General features: G+C 44.7%; 1 protein-coding gene across 2 annotated transcripts in view; it reads left to right on the plus strand.

The window, feature by feature from the left end:
* LOC147750608 (B-cell receptor-associated protein 29-like) overlaps positions 1–26,256 on the plus strand; it is a 209,826-nt gene that overhangs the window by 41,421 nt on the left and 142,149 nt on the right. For both annotated transcript variants that reach the window (XR_015310139.1, XM_086967187.1), the window contains exons 3-4: positions 5,774–5,874; positions 23,498–23,648. Coding sequence is in view for 1 of the 2 variants with exons in the window: in XM_086967187.1 (XP_086823313.1) it covers positions 5,774–5,874; positions 23,498–23,648 (252 nt within the window). In the remaining variant the exon portion in view is untranslated. The remainder of the gene's footprint in view (positions 1–5,773; positions 5,875–23,497; positions 23,649–26,256) is intronic.

Genomic DNA, 26,256 nt, shown 5'->3' on the forward strand with positions numbered 1-26,256 from the left:
TAGCAGGCGTAAAGTGTACAGAGTTCTCTAGTCAGCAAAAACGTGTTCAGCCAAAGACAGCAAAAATTTGGGAAGATGCCATGCAAAGGATGGTAATTTCCAGAAATCATGTTTTTCCGCTTATGACATTGAGTTCATCAGGCCCAATAAGTATTTCAGGACCAGAGTAATATCCATTTGTGCATGTGGCTCTCATGTATAGCAGAGTTCAGAGTAATACTATAATTCAGTACTGAAGAAGCCAAAACAATACAATTTAGCCATTTCTTTGTCATATAAAAACTCACTGCCTTAAAAATATCCCACAATAAGTTTCTGTACACATTCAAGGACTTTCATGAATATATACCTCGAGAACCACACCAAATATTAAAAACTGGAAAAATTGTGAAAGAGACTGTGAATCTACCCCATGGCATGCATAAGGAAACCAACACCATAAGTGTCTCTTCCCTTTTTTAAATAAAGTTTAATTTTTATCTCAAACAGACATTAGTTCCTAATTGAATCCTTAATGCCGTGCACCCATTCATTTAGAGGGATCATTTCACTGGCCGTAGTCAAAATAGAATTCCATATATTAGTTGTAAATGACCTCACAGACCCCTCCATAAATGCTGACATTTGTATGCTCAGAGAATCAAGTTAGAGAGAAGGCCCACTGCTAGTGACATTCTTGTCCCTGTATCCCTTCTGGAAAGCCCTTGTGATTTTTTTAAAGGACTCACCTCTATTGACAGAAGAGTACTCATCCCACTACACATAAAAACAGTAATGGGAGAAACACCAGAGTTTGACTGACAGCTTACATGACTGACACAATCTCACTTTGGATGTCTAGCACCATCATGCTTATGATGCCAAATCGCCTAACCAGGAAAGTGGCAAGTGTCACATATGTAAGCGTGTGCTACCTCTGCAGTCTAACATGCAGGGGCTAGCGACAAGACTAGATAAACAGCAGGCTGGTTTGTTTGTGAAGTAAGTTACATGCAACAATTGAGTGATCATATGGTTTGATTTTATAGATGTCTTTAATAGAATGACATGTTTTAGTCATTTGTGACATTATTTTCTCTGCAGTGTGTGACTACAAGGTCCGCTCTTCTCTAAACCTTTAGGGGGCTATTAAGTCATGAAATTAAGTAGGACTCAACACATCAACTCAATTAAGGAATACACACTGCATAAGTATGTACAGCATACCCAGACACCATTTGATATATTGGCATATTGCATCAAATGTTGCTACCTTTTTTGCCAGTGAGTGACCATTCGGTGTGCCTGTCTCTAGACCACCATGGAAGCAGAATGGTGCAGATACTAAGCAGGAATTAATACGCTGTACTCCAGAAGAACTACATAATGCACTTATTTAAGTACCATGCTCCAGCACTTGCTCAAAGAAATACAAAAAGGTTCTCATACATATTTAGTCACGTTGATGAAGTTGAGTGAAGGTCTAGACAAATGGTATTTAAACTTAAGAAGTGGTTGGATCACAGTGTGTACACTGGGTTTGTGATACCTAATGTTGTACAATCAATATTATAAGTCAACTTATTTAGATTGTTCTCTACCTACAAATGCCGGCCTGCAAATACCAGCGCAGTTTGTATGATTTGCATGTGTGAATATTTTTTAGAGTCCATAAAAATTCTGAAGGTTGGTCACACACCAGATAGCATATTTAAAGGATCTCCTCCTGGTCCTGAAGGAAGCTGGGTGACTCAATAGGCATATAATTAGCCGGGTGAAATATGCAAACCACTGTCAAAGATGCCAGAGATATATTATTCGCCCTTGGCATCTTAAACATGCTTTTAAATTTGCCAGAGGACCCTTAAGAGTAACCTTTCTGACATTGGGGTTATGTTTAGGAGATTTTAATTGTCATTTCTGAAGATTCCCACTTGAGAAAAAGATATAAAGAGCGTTGTAAAGTTCGAGCCCGCCCTAATGTATTAACCTTCTGTGTGTGGACTCGTTGATGAAGCATGACACACATTTATTATGGTTGAGTCTCTTTAAAAAAGACCCAAGGTTTTTCTAAAAGGCATAAAGGGATTAGAATATCACTAGTAATGGGCTAGCACTCTTATTAGTTTTTCCTAATAAATGCCTTAACAGTGAAGTTAGCCTACTAGCGTCAAAACGCTTCCACCTCTCCTCATAGGTTTAAACTACATTAGTATACTGTCTGACTTAAAGACTTAAAGGAATTTATGCCATTTATATTGAATAAATTGGCATTTGTGTTCAAATATTTTTCACTGCTGCCATACCTTGTTAACATAATATCAGTGTATTATGGCTGATTACCTTTCTTGTGCTGGTTCAGTCCATTTTGTATTGTCTCTCTACTCAGAAAAAGAGAAGTCATTCCTCCCATAAAGTGGTGTTAAGCTTGTACAGTTGTGGCACTTGTACAGTAATCTCCCATGCCTTCCAAAGTATCCATCAGTGTGGACTCTGGGATCACGCTCAAACTGGAGCACTGCACTCTTTTGTATGCTCCCACTGGGGCGGGGGTGAAGAAGACCAAGCCAAAAGTTTAACCGTAATTTGCCCTCACTCTCGGGTGATAAAGATAAAGGACGGACAGAGGGAGTATAGTAAAACAATTAGTTGATGCAATAGGTGATCATATCTTATAAAAAATACAATTGTTGAAATTCCCCCTAAATTGAATATGACACCAAATGTGTGGACCAATGTACAGTGCTAATGTTACAGGATCAGTGCAGATAAAATTGTTAATAGATGAATCCAGTCCATAAGAGCATAAAGTGAACCAAAATTCAAATCACCGTCATTGTCGAAAAAAAATCAGTTTCTGCTCTTTTGTTAATACGATGTGTTGGGCATCCTAATTATTTGCAATGCCTTGGTCACAAATGGTCCAGTGGAACACTGTATGAGTGGTTCATTTTCTTAAAATATGCCAAGTACTTAGAAATTAGTTTCTTTAGTCTAAAAGTAATATTGTGTACCTGCATTTTTGTTTTTACTTAATGACTTGCCATACCACTAAATATTTGTGGGCAAAACCCTGTGAGGTGGTTAGTTACATTAAAGGATTTGCAAGTGGTGTGCTCCTTTATTTCCAGATATGACCAGAGTTTTGAACTATTGATTTAGTATGTTCCATTGGGGGGGGCGGGGGGACATATAAAAATCAACATATCGGAAATGTTAGACCACTCGTGAGAATGTTGGCATGGACTCCTCAGTCTTATTAGGTCAGGTGTTTTCAAAAGTATTGTTCTAATGTTTTAGATGTTTTAGCTCTTTAGAAGGCACACCAGAGAGCTAGAATTTGAGTCTGGAAAGTTTGTAAAATATGTCAGTGCTAATGGATAATTTTCTGAATGTGATTGATTAAGGGATCAATTGCAATTCTCTCTTTCCTTGGTCTGTTCTTTTTCTCAGGCAATGCAGACCTTGATGTATGAAGGACATGTGTAAAGGCTTTGACAGACCCTTCTTTTAGAATACGATCTTTGAAATACATTTTAGTTCAGAAGATCTTACTCACTTGTAAAGTCAATGATACTGCTGCTCTTTATTTAATCTGAAGAATTGCCAAACTGATTGTATATCCCATAACCCACGTTGGTGAATCGATGTGGTCAGCAAACAGGTTTGTCTGAGTTCTTGTGATGCGTAGTGGTCTTCAAGGTTTCTCCCCCTTAGTTACCAAATTATGGTGTAAGAGGCTGATTGTTCCCTTAATATAGGTCTGAGTAAAAAAAATGGAATTCCACTAGTTCATTCTCAGAACCCTGGCAAATACATAACCCATTATCCATAAATCCCTGCCACAGTTTGATGTTTGGTTTGTTGAGAGTGTGTTCTGCATAGTGTCTCTGCCTCAAATTGACCAACATTGATGTTCATGATGCTGGGTGAACCTTTAACTCCCAGTGATGTGCCTGAAATTTGTCAAAACTGTTTTTTCCAAGTGTGAAGTAATTTCCAGGAAGGCTTAGTTCCAAGTATTATAATACAAATGCTTTACTAACATCCTAATACCACTCACTTTGCTGTAATGGTCTTTCCACTGCTCTCAGAGAAGCTATTTCTTGTGTATTAGTATAAGGTACTTGATGTCTAATATATTTACTAACATTTCAGATTCAGGCTCAAACGTTACATCCCAGAGGATACTGGAAATATCTTTGTCTCTCACATAGGATTATTGGTTAATTACTGCCTCCCTTAAGAAGTCTGCATACTTTGTGCAGGTTCCAAAACTGGGCCAATACCAGACACAACGGGCGCCCTAGTGGTGGAGTCACATTTTTGTGAATTTTAGGCAGTATAAAAAATGCTGGTGTTTTTTGGTGTTCCCCTTGATCCAGACACATTGATCTGAGAGTCTTGTACTAAATTAATTATTATAATGTCTTGGCGGTCTATGACGAGTTAAACTGTAGTTCTAAATTTAAAAAGTCCTGATTCCGCTCTCTTTTACCAAACACATTTTGGTTTTATCTGTCTTATCTACTGTAACCGGCGCGGGAGCGCGGTTCGCGGGGACAGGAGTGAAGGGCAACAGTCGGGTTCTGTTTGCCACAGGCTTTATTGATTCCAACAAATAATCTGAACAAGTCTTTCTGGTGAGTGTGGTTCTGCGGGGAGACCGGATTCTGGTGCTTCTCTTGTTACGGGGCTCGACTGTCAGAGTCCTACGATAGCTAGTCTGGCTTCGTCGGGGCTTTGTATCCTCGGGGTCCGTCTTGGCGCCTCCACTCACAGGACCGTAAAGAAAACAAAAGAAATGCAGTACGTGAGGTGGTTTTCCTACACGGACCTATAATCAGGGAAAGGGAGTGAGGAGTTTGATCAACCCGTGCTCCGACACTATATACAAGTGTGGGGACGGGGAGTGCTCAGGGTAGGGAAACCGGGACAAGGGGAAACCGCTATTATACAACGGGACCGCCCTTCAGTCCCACCCAGCCCCTGATCTTACTACGCACCTGGGCAAGCCACACACCTCCCCCGGGTGAGTGGCTGGGCGTCTCGTGGGACCGGTGGCCTCCTGGCGTCTCCTCCGGTGACAAGACCTCTTCTCCAGGTGTCGACTCCTCTCTCTCCTTCTCGCTTCCTTCTTCCTCCGACCTCTCACCTCCTCTCCGCTCCGGGTGTACAAGCACACCTCGTCTCTCTGTGCTTCCGTATTTGATGGCGCTATGTCATCCTGGAACCCCGCCCACTCTTCCTCAGCCTGAGGGTTAAAGGGCCAGTTCCGTTCACCTTCCATGCATGATGCAGTCTCTGATTCCGACCCTCGGTAGTCCATCTGCTGAGGGAGACAAGAGTGGGTGATTGAGGGATGTAACCGTGCCACCTGTGAATGGTCAGGGCCAGTCCCTATACCGGACATCCCAGTCGGGGACGCCCCGTTACATCTACGAAGGTGAAACAATTTAATTTATTAGTAAACTAAGAAAATACTTTTTTCATTTTGTAACTGCAGCAAAGTGATAGAAAAAGCAAATGTAGCAGTGTTTTCTTTTCATATAATACATACCAAAAATCTGATTTATGAACATTGCTAAGGAATTATTATGTAGTAGTAAAGTGATTATTTTAAAACTGAAAGGTGTTGATATCATGTTTTCTTCGCAAATTTGAAACTGTGGTAGCAAGAGAATTCTTTGGAGGAACATATCTCTGCCTTGTGTGTCATTGGACTTTGAATAAATCTAATATTTTGGCAACTAATCTATTTTGTTCGATGGACTTGTCCTGTGTTCTTTTTCAGATGGCAAAAGATTTTTAAATTCAACTTGTGGAACACAATTGCAGCTTACTGGAACAAGGCATTCCTTGCAATCATAATAATCCTGATTGTTCTGTTTCTTGGTAAGTAATTATTTGCATTGATTTAAAAATGTATTGCTGCTTACATTTTCAGTGTCTTATAATAGCAGGCAGGAAGGACCCTAAGTGGTGCAGAAGGTAAAGTAGTCCCTGTGGAAGCAGCGGAAGAAACTGAACAGATGATCCTGGCTAATGTTTATATGCCAAGCATTTATATTCTACCATTATTTTAATCCTATCACAATTACTTAAGTAATTCAAAGAGAAGAGCATGGCAGTGGGGTGGATCGCTCTGAGACTCGTGAATAATTGGTACTGTGAACATATTTCTAAATGTAAATATAGTCTTTTCCGATTATAGATCCATCCCAATCAATGATGCTCATTTAAAAAAAAATATTTAATCAGTTCTTTGGCTCAGTGCTAGAAACGGATATTGAGTAAACAGTGGTTCGGACTATTCAAGCGCTTAACTTACACTTGCTTTTGCAGAACTAACACTGTCTGTAAATACTGGTGTCTATCTCCTGTTTTAGATGATTGTTTCATGTAAGGGAATGAAGGATCATTAAACAGTATGTTTGCTTTGTGGCACTCTTTGAAGGCAATATTTAGTGGTTTTGTAATTAAGTATTTGGCAAAAAGAACTGAACACTTTGAAGTGTTTTTTCTTCACGAAGATCCTGTAAAATGTTGTAATTCAAGTGTGTCTCCTGAAGATCGTCGTCTGGCCATAGGTAGAATAACAGCAGAACTAAATCATCCACGTAGATTTTGAAATGCAAGAAGAGGCCTTCTTTACAAGACTTGTATTTTTGGAACTAGACAATCAAAGCAGAAAACTTCTCGATAACAGGCATGAAAATAAGACACCTTGAAAAATCCACACCCTAAGTAAAACAGATCATTCCATTCTCTTGGCATTGAGCACACATAATGGATTTGCCATTCTATAGAAATTTGAATATAATGGAAAAGGTGGTTTCAAATGAAAATGTAAACAATTTGTTTAAGAACATTGTCATCTATAAGGCATATGAGTCCCTAATGATTGGTGCTTGGATCTGTTTACAGAAAGTGCAAAATCCAAATATTAGTCTAAAATTCGAGAAAACAAATGAACGGATGGCTTTTCTGGGGAATGGTATCATTAGTTTGTTGATGCAGTTGCGCCCTTTTATAAAAGCAGTTGCGCCCTTTTATAAAAGCTATCTGATATTTTGAAATGAGGTGTCCTACCTGCTATTGTAACATTGCCTTGTTTTTCTTGAACCCAAAGCCAGCAACAGACATAACTGTCTAGTCTAGTTAAAGATTACTTTCACTTTTGAAGGTCATGCTAGAAGTATTTGTGTCTGTGCTAGAAGAGGAAAGGCTGAACATCATTGATCAGTCCAAGATGGGGTTTGAGAAGAATCAGTATGTTACTGGCAGTATAAGTAAGTGATTGACCTGGTAGACTTAAATATGAACAAGCATTTACAATGCAATGGTTTCGCCTTTGGAAAAGTTTGAGCTATTGGCATTGTAAATGACAACATTTGTATTTATGTGTTGGTTTTGAAAACAGATAAATAAATGGCATTGTCATTTACATTGCCATTAGCTTAATCTCTCGCAAATGTGAGACCTATTGTACCCTACGGACGAGCTCAGCAGACAGCAATTACTAGCACACACACCCAGAGCCACACAAACACACCCAGAGCCAGCCACACAAACACACCCAGAGCCAGCCACACACACACCCAGAGCCAGCCACACACACACATTTCTGCAGTGAGGGTAATTATGCAGTGCTGCAGAGGAGGCCACAGTGTGCAGTGCTGCAGAGGAGAAGACAGTGTGCAGTGCTGCAGAGGAGGCCACAGTGTGCAGTGCTGCAGAGGAGGAGACAGTGTGCAGTGCTGCAGAGGAGGCCACAGTGTGCAGTGCTGCAGAGGAGGAGACAGTGTGCAGTGCTGCAGAGGAGGCCACAGTGTGCAGTGCTGCAGAGGAGGCGACAGTGTGCAGTGCTGCAGAGGAGGCCACAGTGTGCAGTGCTGCAGAGGAGGCCACAGTGTGCAGTGCTGTAATTAGAGTCGGTCTGGGCAGTGATGTAATGATTATCACCTTGCAGTGTTGCCCTCTAGTGCAGTGCTGATGAGGGGGGTACTGTTTGTAGTGTGGTAATGAGGATTATTCTGTGCATTTCTCCATTAAGCTCTTCTTTGTGTAGTACTGCACGGAGGGCTGTTCTGTGCAGCCCTGCAGTGAGGGTCACGCTCTACAGTGAGGTCTCTCCAGTGCAGTAATAATGGCGGTCCCTCTGTGCAGTGCTGCTGTGGGGGTGTCTTGGTATACTCGAGGGACGCTGTGCAGCCCTGCAGTGAGGGTCAGACTCTACAGTTCTGCAGGGAGGCCTCTCCAGTGCAGTAATAATGACTGTCACTCTGTGCAGTGCTGCTGTGAGGGTGTCTTGGTAAACTGGAGGGGCGCTGTTCAGCCCGGCAGTGAGGGCCAGGCTCTACAGTGCTGCAGTGAGGTCTCTCTAATGCTGCAGTGAGATCCCTGTCGAGTGATGCAGTGAGGGCATAGTCTGCAGTGCTGCACTGATGTCAGTGCCACCATGTGCATTGCTACAGTGACAGTCACTCTGTGCATACAGGCCAACATTTTAGAGGAGGGAGGTGGGAGAGTCTAAAAACAACATCGGGGAGCATGGATTTACCCCTTTCACTTCTATTGAAACAGATGCTGTTTAGGCGGGAATCAGATGCTGTTCAGGCGGGAGACAGCCTAAAGAAAAGCATTTTTTTGCTCCAAAAATCGATAGCATCCCGCCGGAATCGGGCCCACGAGCATGCATGCTCTGTGCGGAGCTGCACCGTGTTACCCCGTAGAGTTCTGAGGGTGAATGTGCAGTGCTGCTGTTAGGATCACACTGCCCGAGTACTGCAGTGAAAATGACTCAGTGCAGTGCAACAGTGCAGCAGTGATGTTGTCTGCGTGATGTGCAGCGCTGTCTGTTTCACGTTGAATGTTCCTCTGTCCCCTTCAGAAATTGCCTGAGACCTTGTATGTTGTGAAAAATGTTGGGCAGAGGCCAGACTGAAGGAAAGGAATGTTCGGGTTCCAAATTAGAGTGAAGTGTGTCCCCTTATTTCTTGTCTTTCCTTCTCCTAGTGCAGGAATGGATAAATCACTGAAGGTTGGAACAAGGGCGGGGGAAGAGTGGCTGGCTGTGCCCGGCCGGACGGCGGAGCAAAACCCGGCCGCCGGGCGGAGCACAAGGGCGGGGGAAGAGTACAGGAAAGGCTAATAACCTCGGAAACACAGATTCCGAAAAAAGAACGTAAATAAACTAACATAGACCTATGCTGTCCCTGAGATGGAATTAAGAGTACAGCACTAATGCAATCTCCAAACAAACGAACAGCCAGGAAAGTAACCGCCGACAAGAGCAGTCACACGGAGCACGGACAGCGGGAGGGGGGGTGGGAACGGACAGCGGGAGGGGGGGCGGGAACGGGCACACGGACAGCGAGAGGGGGGACAGGAACGGGCACACGGACAGCGGGAGGGGGGGCGGGAACGGAGAGCGGGACATCGCGCAACCCACCCCTGAAAACGACACTTTAAAAATGGCGAAAACAAAGCTTGAAAAAAATAAATAAATAAACAACCGCCCACCGCCGCATGATGATCGCAAAGAGGCAGAATGAGAAAAACATTGCCGGAACGCCCACGAATCGCCTCGAACCATGACAGACAGATCTCACTTCCAATGGCTAGCCTCCATTTATGGAGCTAGCCAATGGAAGTGAGAGGCGTGACAAAGGCACCATACTCTTCACAAACGTTTTCGCCTGCGCGAACGCTGCTGCGCAGCGGACGCCAGGCGAAACCTAAAAACACTAGAAGTGCAAAATTGTAAAAAAAAGCACTAGGCCTCCACAGTCTATGGGTGCAGGATCTGTAGCAGCACCCTCATATTCATCAGAACCCCCCCCCCCTACTACAGTCCTGGAGAAGGAATTCTTTAAAGGGCCTTTCAAAAGGAGTAGTGCCTTCACAATTATCGTGTGGTGTTACTTGATGAAGTCACTAATATGTTTTGAAATAATTCACTTATTTTTATGCAAAATGTGTTAACATGGAAAGCCAAAAGAATTTCACCAGAAGGCTGGGATTTAAAAAGCAACCAAATAATCTTTTATATATCTGTGGGGTACAAGACATGGTAGAAGTAACTACCAGACAAGGTATTATATGTTCAAAATATTTTCCTTATGAAAGAAATTGGATTACTGGTTAAGGAGGGTAAAATCCTTCTCCAGCAGCAACTACAATTCTTCTCAGGGTGAAGTCACACGCAAACGCTAAATTAACCTGTCAATTCTCGGGTAGCTTGGTACAGAGCAAATAATACTCAATGCATTCCCCGGAAAGAGCCGCAATACCCAGAACAGCCAACAGAAGAACCATCTCTCGGTGGAAGAGTAGAATTAAGATTGAACAACCAGTTAATGTCTGCCATCGAAGGGCATGCCTACGAATGGCGACTCTTAAATTGGTTTAAGCGTTTAGGAGACCCTCTGCAAGGCAGTGAGCATATTCTAAAAATCCGGTTCACATGAATACAGAGCTGAGGTGCAGAGGTTTCTAGAAGTATGTGCTTCACTATGAAGCGTTGGGGCAGCTGCATGCTTTTCACAAAGAAACGGCACGTCAACTGACAACACAATGGTAGAAATACAATGCAGCAGTGAGGTTACTTCAAGAGACTTGTCAGCACATCACAGGTCTGAATCGATCAAGCGGAAGCTGCTGATCACATTGTTTTGCAATGAGTAAAAATTTGCACTTTGCCCATTAGCATTTTACATGAGCAACAATAAATAGCAAATATCGACGCATATGCACAGATGCCAGTAAACGGAGGCTGCTATGCATGTGCAATATTAAAAGTGCCCTCTTTACATCTCCATTGTTAGTTTATAGAGGCACGAAAAGAGCGCTGAAGAATACGGAGCACACTGCACTCTCCCCTGTCTAGCAGAGCACAGAATAAGGAGCACACTGCACTTCTTGTTTAGCCAAGCACAAAATAATAAGGAGCACAATGTCATCTCTCCTGTCTTGCTGCAAGTGAGCAGCGCACGGAATAAACAAGAGGCTTACTGAAGTCTCTCATGCCTAGCAATAAGGACCACACATCACTCTCTCCTGCCTAGCAGAGCACAGAATAAGGAGCACTCCGCACTCGCTCATGTCTAGCTGCAAGAGTGCAGTGCACAGAATAAACAAGGAGCATGCTGCACTCTCTCCTACCCCACTACACGAGAGGAGAGCACAAAATTATTAAGAACACTGCTCTAGCCTGACCAGCTGCACGAGCACAAAATAGAGAGCACAGAATAAATAAGGCGCACACTGCTCTTTCCTGACTAGCTGCACGAGCACAAAGCACCTAATAAATAAAGAGCGTACTATTTCCCTTGTGTAGCTGCACCAGCGCAGAAACCACAATAAGAGCACACTACACTCTCTCCTACTCTGCTGTGCACATAATAAACAAGGAGCACACTGCACCCTCTCCTGTCTAGCTGAGAGCAGAATAATATTGAGCACACTGCACTCTCCTGCCTAGCCACTGCACTCTCTCCTGCCTAGCTGCACGAGCAGTGCACAGAATAAACAAGGTGGACACTGCACTCTCTGCTGTCTAGCAGACCATAGAATATTAAGAGCACTGCTCGCTGCACGAGTGCCCTGCACAGAATAAACAAGGAGCACACTGCACTCTCTCCTGTCTTGCAGAGGGCAGAATATTAATGTGCACACTGCACTCTCTCCTGCCTAGCCACTGCACTCTCTCCTGCCTAGCTGCACGAGCAGTGCACAGAATAAACCAGGTGGACACTGCACTCTCTGCTGTGTGGCAAGTAGCAGCGGCTCCCCCTCGGCATCTCGCTTCCCCCGTGGCTGCTTCTTCTTCTTGGACCCCTTCTCGTCCTCTAAGCGCGGGCAGGGGGCGTCCTTCTCCCCCACGCTCTTCTTACGGTAGCGGGCCGCCACGGTTAAGTGCTCGGACTCTGCTTCGCTGGTGTCCGCTGCCCCCGTCGCGCGGTTTTGCTCCCGCCCGTCCCTGACCTCTAGCCCAGTAGGCGGCTGCGGGAGTCCTTTGCGCGGCTTGCCCCCCAGCGCTCGGCGGGAAACTCTGCCCTGCCTCGTCACTGGCACTCTGGCGACAACCCAGGTCTTTGAAATCAGACTTGGCGGCTGAGCCTGCCTTTTGGGATCAAGGTCCTGCTCTTGCATACAACCCACGCCTCCTTATTAGGGTACTCTTTCCACAGGCTTCTGTCGTTCGGTTTGATCCGTGCCTACATGGGCGAGGTCCCCTCACCTCTAGGACGGAAAATCAGTTTGGGACGCTGGCTTGTTTTCTCTGCGGAGACTCCAGCCTGGGTTAGCCCAGTGTCCCAACTTTTTGACTCCTGCTTCAGTGTCGGATGTTCTTACCCCAGCTGAGAGACCTTGTTCAAGGGGAGTCCGCCTTCTTGCCCAATTTCAGGGCTTCGGTTGAGACCCTAAGAATAGGATCCGACTGCTTCCCCAGCACAGGCGTCCCGCTCTCGGTAGTTGAGGCAGTTAAGTTGTTGTTGTCTGCTTGCAGAGTCCACTTGACTTGTTTCAGGAAGATGTTTTTTGTTCGATCTTTTCTCAGGTGTGGTTAAAAGAATAACGTCCAGTTTCCTCAAAGTTGAATTTCAGCTTTCGTTTGCAGAAAAATAAGAAATCGTCGAAACAATCTGCCTTTAAGTACTGTCCGGTAAATGTAATCTTGATGCTCAAAACGGTATTCGCGGTTCCAGAGGGGAGTTCGAGCCCAAAGTCGCAAACTTAATGTTACTAAGGGAACTAATAAAAACAAACAAGCACCTACGGACAGCGGGAGGGGGGGCGGACACGGACAGCGGGGGGGGCGGGAAAGGCACGGACAGCGGGAGGGGGGGGGGCGGGAACGGCACACGGTCAGCGGGAGGGGGGGCGGGAACGGGCACTCACCTGGACTTCTTCCGGCAGCAGTCGGCCTGGAATGAAGAAAACAAACCTTAAAAAAAAAAAAAAAACAACCCGCCCACCGCCGAGATGACGCACACAGAGGGGCGGAGAGGGAAGAAATTGCGGGAACGCCCACGAATCTGGTCCGGCCATGACGGACCGATCTCTGTTCCAATGGCTAGCCTCCATTTATGGAGCTAGCCAATGGAACAGAGGGTGGATCCCAAGCCACTCTACTGTTCTCATTAGGTTTTCACCTGCGTGAAAGCGTGCGCAGGCTTTCACTTAGGCGAAACCTAAAAAGTACAGATACCTCTTCTCAGAACTGTGGGAAAACGTTTTCTATCAAGTAGAGAAGTTGTATTTGGAAATAATTTAGCAGAAATTAGATGTTCAACAAGGTTTTGAAAGTAATATCTTATGCTAATGATCTGCAGTATTTCTAAACCTGAACTATCTGCAGTGTGTTGTCAGGTAATCAGATGAATTGCAAGAAAATGTGAGTTCTGCCTATTACGCCAAGCTAGACTAACAAGTGAATTGCAAAACAGATGTTATGATGAGCAAAATTTGGTTTTAAGCATTTAGGAGTTGAGACCTTCCACTGTTAATGTATTATAACATTGTACTAATACTGAATTAGATTGAGTGATATTGGAAGAGGTGGGCTAAGATTTTTATATTTTTTTCAAGCCTTTTTCCTTCAACTTTAGATTAAATACATTACTTTAAAAGGTAAAGTATTTAAGAATTTCTTATGGTGGTGGGCCAAGAATAAAGCAAATGTGTACCATCTTACATACTATGTATTGAAATCCAAGAATGGCTTCCTAAATTTATGCACTATCAAGATTGTTGGGAATCTCACTTATGGCTGAAAACCAAATTCTGTTCTAATACAATTAGAATAAAACATCATCTTGGAAACGTTGGATAAAGAAAATGAGTTCTGTTGGTAAGGGAATGTCCCTGTATGGTGAACAGTCATGTTCATACTCTAATCTGTGTGCACAGTGGCCTAGGCCGGCCTCTTAACTGCTGTGGGGGCCTGGACCTGTCCTGTGACCTGGAGAGGTTCACCAAGCATACCATCATTGCACTGACAATAGACTACTGTCCCTCTTCTGGGTTAAATACTAAGAAAGGTGGTGGAAGTATACAGTATTTTGTAAATGAACAGTGACCAGACTTTTAAAATCTTTGTCGCAGGAGTGGAGACCTACTGACTCACTCTTGTAACGCAACACTTGTTAGCACTAACGCACATCCTAGAGTTAACATCCTAAAAGTATGTTGTGCATGTATGCACATGTGCCCTTCATGGTGCATGCATTGTGTGTATGAATGGCCCTTAGTAATAGACACCTGTGGAAACAATTTTGGATACCCTGCCCTGTGCACAAAATGCAAGTGTGGTTGTTGTCCCAGACAGTGGTAGTGTGTTTGCTGACATTCCTGTAGCTGAAAGGAGGCGACAAGCCTCCTTTAGAAGGTATTTTATGTCATTTTCTGACGGGAGCTGCTGATTAGTCTTCCTGTAGCACTGCTATTTGGTAGATGGTGAGGATGAAGGGTGGGACTGCATTCTTTGTTGTTCAAAGTGAAATGGACTTAGGTGAGACCAGCTCTTTGTCCTTACCCTCTTCACTATTCTATGTAGCTATTGACAGACAGATGCATACAGCTAAGACCTTTTTGTGATCCTGTTGTGGGTACTCCTGGATGGAAACTACTCTGCTGTGAGGAACTTCACTTTACACAAATAATTGCCTGGAGAGCAGCTAGAATGGACACTTGAAAGGAGAATGCCCTCAAACTGGTTCTAAAAGTGCACATAGTAGATTCACATCTTTTGTCGGCTTTTTGAGAATATTGTGTGTGTAGTATTTCGTTCTAATATGTATTAAAGTATTTTTCCTAAAAACAAATCCATGGGTTGGATAGTCAATTATTGAGCTCCTGTGTGATTGTTGAGTCTTTAACTGTACTTTCTCCCTTAGAAGTTGTCGCTGCTTGCCATCATCTGCTGCTGACAGTAAAGTGGTGAATAGGTTGTTCTTCACACCGTTTGTTAAGCCATGGTAGGACAGCCCCTGAGATATCAGAGACACACACAACCTCAACCCCAGTGGTTGAGGCCCAGTAACCCTTGCTTGGGCTATGGGCCCCTGTGAATGTGACTGACAAGTCCACATTTAAGGTAGATTGTGCAAGGTGCAAGGAACAAATATGTAGAATTTGAATTTTGAAAATCTAAACAAGTTTACTCATAGAGAGTTATCGGTATAAGCAGCTACCTACTAGTTAGTCTTTTTTAGATTGCAACCTACCAGACAGTGCAGCTGTCTGGTTTGCTAAAGACATCCTGGGGACTTTCAGAAAGTTGACCTAGAAATGCATTCTGCCCTTTGCTTGCAATTAGCTTTGTGGTTTGTAACTCCAAGTTTTCTTTCTTTCCGTTTGTGACATTATTTGTTTAGGCTGTCCAGCTTGAGTTTGTCTCTTTCCTTGCCCAGACCTTATTTACAGTATCCTTCTGAGTGCTCCCTTTTTGTAAACAGGCCTGTAAATCTTGTTATTATTTCATCACATTTGCTGTGCATTCAAAGACTGATGTCAAATGTCAGCGCTGTCTTCCGAGGGCACTTGTTTATTTTTCTTTCACTGACTTCAGAGTGAGAGGATTTATGTGACAATCTTGCTGGATACTTTTTTCTAGCACCACTCTGTGCTACTCTGCACCACTGCCCTCTACATCACTTCAATTTAAGCCACTCTACTCTACTCTGTGCCACTCCACACTACTCCACTATGCACCACTGTAATCTACGCCACTGCATTGTACCCGCCGAATTCAATGCCACTGCTCTCAAAGCCACTATACTCTACGTCAATGCACTCTACACCAGTCCACTCTTCTCTACACGACTCCCCACTATTCCACGCCAATACACAACACTCTCTGCCACTCCACTGTTCAACACTCTACTCCAATCTTCGCCATTTCTCTCTTCGCCACTCTCCGTCACTAACATTTAGCCATGCTGGTGTATGGCTAAAACACATTGCAAAGCCAATAGCTCTTGCATATACGAGACCTATTGACTTTGCCAATGCTAGTTTCAGAATGCGGTCTGTTTGGTTACGCTGTTTCCCAGAGTTAACAGTATTATTAAAATCCATTTATTTCAAGGAGCAATGGTTTATAATTATTTTTGGTACGCTACAAAAGAGAATAGGAGTCTGATTAAGAGTTGCCCTTTGCACAAAGGTTACAATTATGAGTGGTGCAATACTTATCACACCCAAGAATTACAGAGTGCAATAAACATTTAACCCTTTGTTAAATTTCTGCAGGTCAAACCAGTTGGAATTTAACATGAGGAGAAAAAACAGCAATTACCAGATGCAGTAAGCACCAAAATCTGTATGCAAGTCCCCAAAGTGTCAGCATAAGTGATATTTCTAAACACGGTGTCGGATTTTATTGGGTGCAATAATTCTTGCATCCCACAAGGACCAATCCTAATTGAGCCCTTGGGGTTTGGATTCATGGAGGTGGCGTTGAGAACAAGTCTTGTATGTGCAGCTTTAATGTAACCCAGTGGAGTACAGTTTGTATTGGTTTTGTTTATGGAGGTTGACTTTGAATAATGGAAATCTGCCCCCACAGTCCGTACAAGGCTTCAGACCGGAACGACTCTGGCTAGACATCATAGCGCTGCAATGTATTTTTGGTTTGTGGTAATCCAAGGCACGAAAGTGAGAGTGAATAAGCTCAAGATCAGCATTGAAGCTGAAAAAAGGGAACTGACGTTGTTGCGCCTGGGAGGGCACTTTATGACTTTGGAGACGTCATCAGGTGTTGATGCAGACACAGTACTCCCTACTGGCATCAAAGAGCTATGAAGAGTCTGGATCCAGCCTGAAGCATGGTATTATTCAACAGCTGAGGAATCTGCAAGTAGAGATATCCCTCTGAAAGTGGTGTATAAGCACCAGTGGGAACCTGGCCGAAAGATTTCAGAAGGAAGGTTGAAAGCGGTCAACTGTCGCTGATCAATCTCCCCACAAGGAGGTGGACAGGTTCGAGTCGAGGACCGTCCTCTGCTGCTTTGACAGAAGATCCTCCCGAGGAGGCAGTCTGATCAGAGGATCGATGACTATGTTCAAGAGCTCGGGATACCAGACTCTTCATGCCCAATCCTGAGCCACAAGAATGACTTTGGCCCGGTCGCGCTTGATATTCTTCAGCACTCTGGGCAGAAGTGGTTTAGGCGGAAAGGCGTATAGAAGACTGCAATTCCACTTGCGACAAAAAGCATCGCCGAGCGAGTGCCGCCTTGGAAATATCAGTACAAAAGGGGGTGGTGATGGACGGAGCATCTGAACCAATCAAACACTCACACCCAGTCAAAACATCTGGGTTTGATCCATCACCGTTCTTTAGCCCACTCTGCCACCCCAGTTCAGACATGGCTATATGCAAATCAGTCTGACCCTGTGCCTCATGGGAACAGTCCAGCCCGAACTGCCAAGCCATGCCTTCCCTGGACCTAAAAAGTAGATGTGGAAAAAAGTATCCTGCGAGCCCAACGCTACCATCCAGTCTCCAGGGTCGTGGGAAGACGAGACCTGAGCTAATGTCAGCATTTTGAACTTCTCCTTCTGGAGGAAGCAGATGACATTCCTGAGATAGGACGCATGCCCTTGTCCTTCTTGGGTACCAGGAAGTAGTGGGAATAACCACCACAACCTACTTCTGGCACAGGGACTCGCTCAATAGCTCCCTTGGCCAAGAGAGGTGTAACTTCCTGACGGAGGGCCAAATGATCCTCCGACATGCGATGGAGTGTTGGTGGTATGGAGGGAGGGCTAGTCTCGAAGGGGAGGGAGTAGCCCTTCGGACTATCTGCAAAACCCACCTCCCCAACGTGATTTTGGTGCCAGTGGGGGAGGTGATGGCAGATCCTACCGCCCACTGGCAAGTGGTGGCCCTGAACGTTCGGATAAGGAAGATTTGAAGGCAGATGCAGAGGGGGCACTGGTGAACTGGCCCACCCGCCGGGCCCCAGACCCACGGCACTGGGTCCCATGTCCCCAGCTGCGCAGAGGCTGAGTAGCTTGCCCTGGCCTGTGGCCCTGGGTGGAACGTGGTGGGGCACCCTGTAGCCACAAAAGGGGCTAAAGGTGGACTGAACGGGGCGAGAGGTGGCAGGGGGCGCAAGGATCTGGCATTAGCTCTAGAGTCCTTGAAGCACTTGAGCACATCATCCGCCTTGTTGCCAAACAGGCGACTGCCATCAAGGAGGTGTATCCATTTACATTCTCTTTTGCTAAGAGTGCTATTGAAATCTCCACCCCTTGCATTAGCTCTCACTTTTTCAATAATCCACCATTTGAAGCTGTTTGGTTCATGTTCAAAGGTAGTAAAATGCTCCACCAAGGGAGCTCCTACAGTTTTGCAACGTATGCGGCTAGTATGCTGAAGAATACGGCATTTAGCTCTTTGAATCGTCTGGCCAACATACATAAAACCACAGGGGCACAAGATGGCATAAATCACCCCTGTGGTGTTGCAATTACTGTGTTCTTTCAAAGTGTACGTATGGTTGTTATAGGTGAATGTAGTACATTCCATGGTGAGAGAGCACGCTTTACATGAGCCACATTTCTTATGGCCAGATACAGGGGGAAGACCCCATAATGTAGTTTGGGTGACTTTGACCGGTGTAGGTAGCAGAGATTTAATCAGATGATCTCTAATGTTTCTCCCTTTTCGGAATGCATGTAGTGGGGGCTCTAGATCCCCTACTGCTTCCTTTACCAGATGCCAATGGCGATTAATCACCTTTTTAATCGTATTGCTTTTAGTATTAAAGGTGGTAACTCATACTAATCTTTCATCCTGGGGTACCTTTTCTTGTACAGTTAAAAGGAATTCCCGATGATTGTGCCATGCACGTTTACGTGCCTTTTTGAGCAGGCACAGTGGGTATCCTCGTTCACTTAGCCTTGCAATGAGTAAAGATGATTCATCAAAAAAATCTTCTTTTTTTGTACAGTTCCTCCGCAACCTCAGAAATTGACCAAAAGGTAAATTATCTCTGAGGTTGCGGGGATGATGACTAGAATATCTAAGGAGTGTATTACGTTCACTACTCTTTCTATATAGACTTGTGAACAAACAGCCCGATTCTGTCTTAATTTGAATGTCCAAGAAATTAATTGTAACATTGTCTGACTCCACAGTGAATTGGATATCAACCATGCGCAAGTTTAACCACTCGTGAAATTGTAACAGACTCCTTACTCCCATCCCAAATCAATAGGACATCATCGATGTACCTAGCCCACATCAAGATGTGGTCATAATAAGGATTGTTCTTACTCAAAACGTAGTTGCTCTCATATTCGCTCATAAAGATCATCGCCAGGTTTGGAGCGAAGCTTGCGCCCATTGCTACACCCTTTGTTTGCACATAATAATTCTCCTGAAACACAAAAATGTTTTTTGTCATGGCTACGTTCAGAAGTTTAATAATAAAGTCAGTAGGGACCCTGTGTGGAGACGGTCTACGGTTAAGAACCATTTCAATGCAATCTAAAGCAGCCTGCTGGGGGATGTTCGTGTAAAGGGCAATGATGTCCATGGTCGCCAGTAGGCATGTATTTTGATCATATGGTCGTCCGTCTACCAACTGTATTGTAGCTGTAGTGTCCCGCAAATAGGTAGTAGTTGCAATAGCTATAGGTTTTAAAAACACATCAATGTATTTACAAAGTGGTTCAAGCAAGGAACCACAACCCGAAATAATAGGTCTTCCCGGGGGGTCCTCAAGCCGTTTATGCACTTTGGGTAGAGTGTATATTGTGGGTGTCCGTGGATGTTTATTATTCAGGAAATCATATTCATGTTTCGTGATAAATCCATCCAGTAAAGCTTGACTAGTTATTTCATTAATGTTGTGACTAATAGCTTTTGTCGGATCGTTTTTCAGTAGCCTGTAATTACCTTCTACCTCCAACTGTGAGAGAATCTCAGTTCTGTATTTCTCAACACTTTGAACAACAATAGCCCCACCTTTATCGGCGGGCTTGATTACGATATTAGAGTTGTTCTTTAGGGTGTATAAAGCTGTTTTTTCTAGCTTCCTCATAATGTAAGGGACATATGGTTACCCCATTATCTTAATGGTTAGCCCTGAGACACAGCAACAGGTCTCTGGTCCACCATTGCCTGCTGGCTATGGTTGACACTGACAAAAGGCCTCTGAGATGATACCCGCTCCGTCTGTTGGTTTTGATGGCACCTCACAAGCCTCGGCTGTACCTGCCACCAACAGCTGCATTGGCGCCCGCACCAAAATTGGCACCAAAAGCCCCTTCATCTCCGAAACCGCAACCTGCTCTGATATACAGCTCTGCGCTGAGAAGCTAGAAGAGTCCTCCAACGTCTAGTCATTTGATGCCGAGACCCCCGTTGACAGCGGGTTTCGAAACATTTGGAACAGCATCTCCGGGAATAGTTGAATGCATGTCGAGAGACTCTTCATCCACTATCAGACTGGGAACATCTCAACAAAGTTGCCACCTAATGTGAAGTCCTCTCTTCAAAGGAAGAGGAAATTGACCTTCGAGGAGCAGCTTCACTTGGTCCTAGCATGAGAAACATCAGCACAGGAGCACTAGCCTACTATCGGCTTGTCTCCTTGATCATCCTCCACCAACTCCAGTGGCACCATCTTCTCCAGTGGATTCATCACATTCCTTTTTCCTATTTATCTCATCCCATAGACTTCAATGAGGCCCCTTCTGACGTTTAGCCTAGTGACGACCCGTGGGACGACTACAATGTAGATACCTCAGGAGACACAGATCCAGAGCTCTGCCCAGCTAAATCCTCCCCTCCAGATGACACTACCTTGTATCATGCTGTAATACATAGGGCCGCCACCTTCCGTAGGGTTGATCTTCATATCATTGAGGAAGACAAAAACATCTGGTTGTGAGATGCTGTCAACTACACAGCACACCCTGCAGTTCCTGCCCATGCTCAAGGGCATGCTCAATCTTTTTTTAAACCCTACCCACCTTCCCTACTTCCACCGTACTCCCTGGTGATCCACACAGCACTTAAACGCGCTAATACCCAAGGGACTAGCAATGCCCCACCCCCAGATGAAGGGAGCAAGAATATTGACACAACATGCAAAAGAGTCACTGTCCAATCCGCCTCCCCATTAGAGGATTGCTGATTTAATCCGCTTTCTCTCACTATGATCGTGCCCACTGAGGCGAGAAGGAGGTGCTCCTCCAGCTACACCTTTTCCAGCATAGACAGCATGGCCATGAGCTGGTCACGAAGGGAAAGATCATATCACCCACCATCATTCACTGTGCCCTAGATGCAGCTGATACTTCGGCTAGAGGGATCCATCCCAGTGTTCTCATTAGGCACCACGCTTGGCTTTGTCTCTCTGGCTTTACGCCAGCAGTTCAACAGCATCTGTGAAACCTGCTGTTGCATTAGATGCTGGAAAAGGTGATAAAAGGTACTGACTCAGCAAAGGCTGTGGGAACTCTCCAGATGCCCTCTCCATGCAGCTCCTTTTGTAGGCTCCAGGGCAAGGGACCGGGGAGCACTATAACTACGTCTCTAGACACACCAGCCATTTACCAGCAGCAGCGGTCAACGCAGGTATACTCCAGGGGAGGTGGCATAGGTAAGACCACCAGAGGCAGGGGCAAATTGGGTGCGGCCAAATGGTGCGCCTTCAAAGTAGTGACTCCCTCTCTCTTCCCCTGATCGCACTGCACCTTTCTGGAGAAGAATACAGGTGCTTCACCTGCAGTGAGAAGGAATCACCTCTCACTATTAGGTCTTCTCTATCATACAGCAGGGTAACTGTCTACAGCTCACTTCCTCCCCACTTAACATCCCACCTCACGAATACACCCTCTCTGCAGAACATAATCGCCTCCTTCAAGTGTAAGTTCTTGGATTTATTCTCAAAGGAGCAATAGAACCTGGGAAGCTACACCAGTGCTGCATAATGGTGTGCTCTCTAACCATCTTCATACTCAAGAAAACTGAACCTTAAGGCCTCTATTTGACCTCAGGCTACTCAATGAATGCATACTGTCAGAACATTTCCTTAAGGTCACTCTACAAGATGACATCCTTCAGCTGCAACTTCATGATCACTCTCGATCTGAAGGACTCATATTACCACATATCTATCCACTCTCCTCACCGCCGCTACCTGCAGTTCGTGATAAGTAGTCAGCATTTATCATTTCAAGGTGATGTCCTTTGGGAGAGTACTGCTTTACAGTCTGTGCAGAGCTTGTGTATCTACAGCTACACATGCCATGAACAGAATATGTCACTTATCCTGTAAGCATTTGCTTGTGGTATGTAGTTCTGTAGATTTATATGTGCCCAGCCTCCTCCCCGGAAGCCTCTGGTTGTTGTAGTGGTCATCTACCTTCTCTTTCTATTCTCCATTCTCATCCTCACTCTCCATTCGGAAGCAATCTAGCAATGAAGCTAATGCCAGTGCGCATTACCAATCAGAGGAAGAGCCACTATACCCCAATATTCGAAAGACTTCTTCAAATAAAAACTTTTCGCACACGTACAAGCCCAACACTAAATGGCATAAGTATGCAGAGTATGTGAATCTACAGCACTACAGGATCTCTGCACACCTCCTCCAGAGACTTCAGGCCAATCTGAATGCTCAACTATATCGCCCCTCACCTCAAGGAACACCACTGGCTCACAGTACAGAAGAGATGCCAATTCAAGCTACTGACCCACTCATACAAAGCCCTTCACAACCTAGGACCAGCCTACATCAACTAGCACTTGAACTTCCACCAACCTGCCAAACAACTACGCTCCACCTCCCTACAGCTCGCCCACACTCCCCATATCAACAGAAGCTTGATTGGAGGACACTTCTCCTCCCCCTGCAGCTCCGTACCTCCCCATCTGTACCAGAATTCAAAGAAAAGCTCTCAAGACCTGGCTAATCTACTGAGGCTATCACACATTGCATGCGTCTGGCTACCCTCACGGTTGTTTAGCTACACTGTATTCCAAATGTATTGGTTAATTGATTAATTGAGCCCTACATGCTACAAACATATGCTTGCAGGGTATGTAACATATTTCTTCGTTAGCATCCTCCCGTATTCCTGTTTTTGGAGACTCAATACTGTTACTGATTTGTATGTTATTTTTGTATCTAATTATGACTTAAGGTTGTCTATCAGGCTCAATCCACCTTTACGAATGTTCATCACTTAATTAAATCGTTTTGTTGTGGTAATGTTGGTGAATTGCATTGCAGATGACGCATTATTTTAATTTTGCCGGATACTATATGCTATACTGACCCCTTATCCTCAAGTAGTAAAATCTCTTTAAGATACCTTCTTGAGAAATCAAAAATAACTAATTCCAGCCGTAATACCATTCCATTTTATCATATGTTTCCGCTTTGGCCCTCTTTCGAGTAAATCAGCTGTTAACCTTTCTGTTAATTGTTAACATTCCATTTGAAAGCTAAGCAATCCTCAGGCTTATTTTTTTTTCTGCTTTCAGATGCCGTGAGAGAAGTGAGAAAGTATTCAGCGACTCAAGTGCTGGATAAGGATGCCAAACTCTTCCCCAACTCATATGACCACATCCACATGAAACTTTTTCGGTCGCAGAGAAATCTATATATCTCAGGATTCTCGCTATTTTTATGGCTGTAAGTATGAATGACCTGTCAGGACTGCTAGCAAAGCGTGAGGTCCAGTGCATACAGTTTCATTTGTTATGTTTTGGTTGACTATCTTGTATATGTCATTATGAGAACATGCCGGTTAAATAAGGAGATCAGATGCTGCTACTGAGTTGTGTGGTTGGCATTAGGCATTTCTTGAATCGTGCTTGTGTGCTCCGGCCCCGGTCCACCGCAGCTGATGCTGATTGAGCGGAGGGCGGACACACACGGCACAACATACCCCCCTGGCATGTCAGATGCTAGATGGCAGGCGGAAGATCATTTAAACATCGATGATACGGACGAGCAGCGGATGCGCCCAGCAGGCGTGCCGTTGGCGCGCAGAAGGCGCACCTAAGGCAAGCCCGGCTGTGCCTGTCCGCACTCGGACCGGGCTCAGGGCCAGTCCCCTTGGGACTCTTGCCCCAGGGATGTTGTGTTACTCCAGAGATACACTAATGAAACTTGATCCATTGGGGGGAGAGGCGAGATGCCCTAGATTCCTGCCTAGTATCATTCCTAAAGATCAAGCAGCCACATGCACAATTTGCCTGTCACCTCTTCCACATATTTTGGCTCTCTCTATTAACCAGTTGCCCAATTTGACAAGAAGTAATCACAAGCAAAAGGATTTGCCGGTCATTAAATGTTTCCTTCTTAACGCTAGGTCTCTGGTCAAACACAGTCTGGAATGTGCTCTCCTCATTGAGGAGCAGAACATCAAGATGGCATTCATAACAAAGTCCTGGACTGACGATTCCTCTGGCCCTGATATTGTGACAGCATCGCCCACAAATTTTCTTTGTCACACCCTTAATAGACCTTTAAAGAAGGGGTGAGGTCTTGCAGTCATTTATCACAATAGTCTAAAGCCCTCCTTTAGCATAGCCTCCAACTTAGCGTGTGAAGCACTGTCAATTAGTGTCTCTTCCCATGACACTTTTAAAACTATCCTCATCTCCCGTCCACCTGGTCCCAGGGGCATATTTCTGGATTCCACCAACACTCTCCTGGAGGAAGGGATATGTGCCTCCTCTTTTACCATGATGGGGACTTTCATTTTTATTTGGAAGATGTGAGGTTGAAGGAGATTATGAATGGAGGGGGCCTAGAGCAGAGGGTAACCAGTCCTACGCATGCAGCCGGAAATACCTTAGATGGAATTTTTTTCCAACCATTCTATTCTTTCAGTTACTGAGGTATTTCACTTACTTGGACGGATCATGCAGCGATTATTTTTATGTAACATAGATAGCGTTGAACTAGAGAAGATCTTAGTGGCAACTGCCCCGATTCTCCCAGTTGAAGTGGAGGAGGCTACTGCCACCTATTCGGAATGGATTGAGGCTGCATGTAACACCTTAGCGCCGGTTAAACTATACATTCCTAAGCGAACCCGTCCCTCTGCCCCCTGGTTCTCGGACAACCTACAAAAACACAAAACGGACTGCAAAAGGCTATACGGGCATGGAGAAAGGGGTACAATATCAACAATAAGGAGGCTTATAGAGTAAGCCTCGCAAAATATAAAACATTACTTATGGAAACAAAAAAACTATACTTTGCGAAGCAGATTAATGAGGCCAAATTCTCATCAAGAGAATTGTTTAAAACTATTACTAAATTGATGAATCGGGATAGACCCCCAACACCTAGCAGTTCTGTCCTTCGTTAATTACTAGCTCTCTTTTTTAGAAATAAGGTGGAAGCGTCTTTTACTCCTTTTCGCAACAGCAAAAAGGGGAGGTGGAGGTCTTAGGTAGGCCAGGGCCCAATGTCATAAATTCTGTACCTCTGTTAGAGGGCTTCACACCGCTTGAGATGCAAGATTTAGTTAATCTCCTAAAGGCATCTCGAGCCGGATCGCCCGTGGACCAGTGTCCGTGATCAAAAGCTTCTCTGAGGCCATTGCCCCCATCCTTACTCCTCTGTTTAATACCATCTTTAACGCTGGCCAGTTTCCTAGGTCCTGGAGATCGGCCTCTATACTTCCGCTTATAAAAAAAGAAACTGGACCCTTTGGATCCTAACGGCTATAGACCTATCTCGCGCCTCCCATTACCGGCTAAAATGATCGAGAGGGTTATGAATGTACAACTCAGCACGTTTATTCAGCTCAATAATGTGCTAGATCCCACACAATTCGGTTTTCGTGCTGAACACAGAACAGAGCTTGCCTTGATCAAAGCTACGGAGGAGATGCGAGAGGCAATGGACCAAGGTGGCACATCAATTCTGATTATGCTTGATTTGTCAGCAGCCTTTGATACGGTCCACCATGAAGTTATGATGGACCGGTTATTGGCTGCAGGGTAAAACCTGGACCCTCCTGAAATCTTTTTTGGCAGACAGAATTTAGACTGTGGACTGGGCTGATATAGGTCTAAGCCGTTTTCTTTTCCTTGTGGGGTTCCGCAGGGCTCCTCGCTCAGCCCCACACTTTTTAATATCTACGTGGGCCCGCTGGCAGGACTAATAGGATCTTATGGGCTCCAGCTAACATCTTACGCGGACGATTCACAAATTGTGTTGTCCTCACAGCGAGGAAAGAAACTGGAAACTGGCCAAAAATGCTACGAATCCATGAAAGCTA

Source organism: Lissotriton vulgaris, chromosome 1_1, assembly GCF_964263255.1.
Source record: "Lissotriton vulgaris chromosome 1_1, aLisVul1.2, whole genome shotgun sequence".
In the NCBI taxonomy this organism is placed as follows: domain Eukaryota; kingdom Metazoa; phylum Chordata; class Amphibia; order Caudata; family Salamandridae; genus Lissotriton; species Lissotriton vulgaris.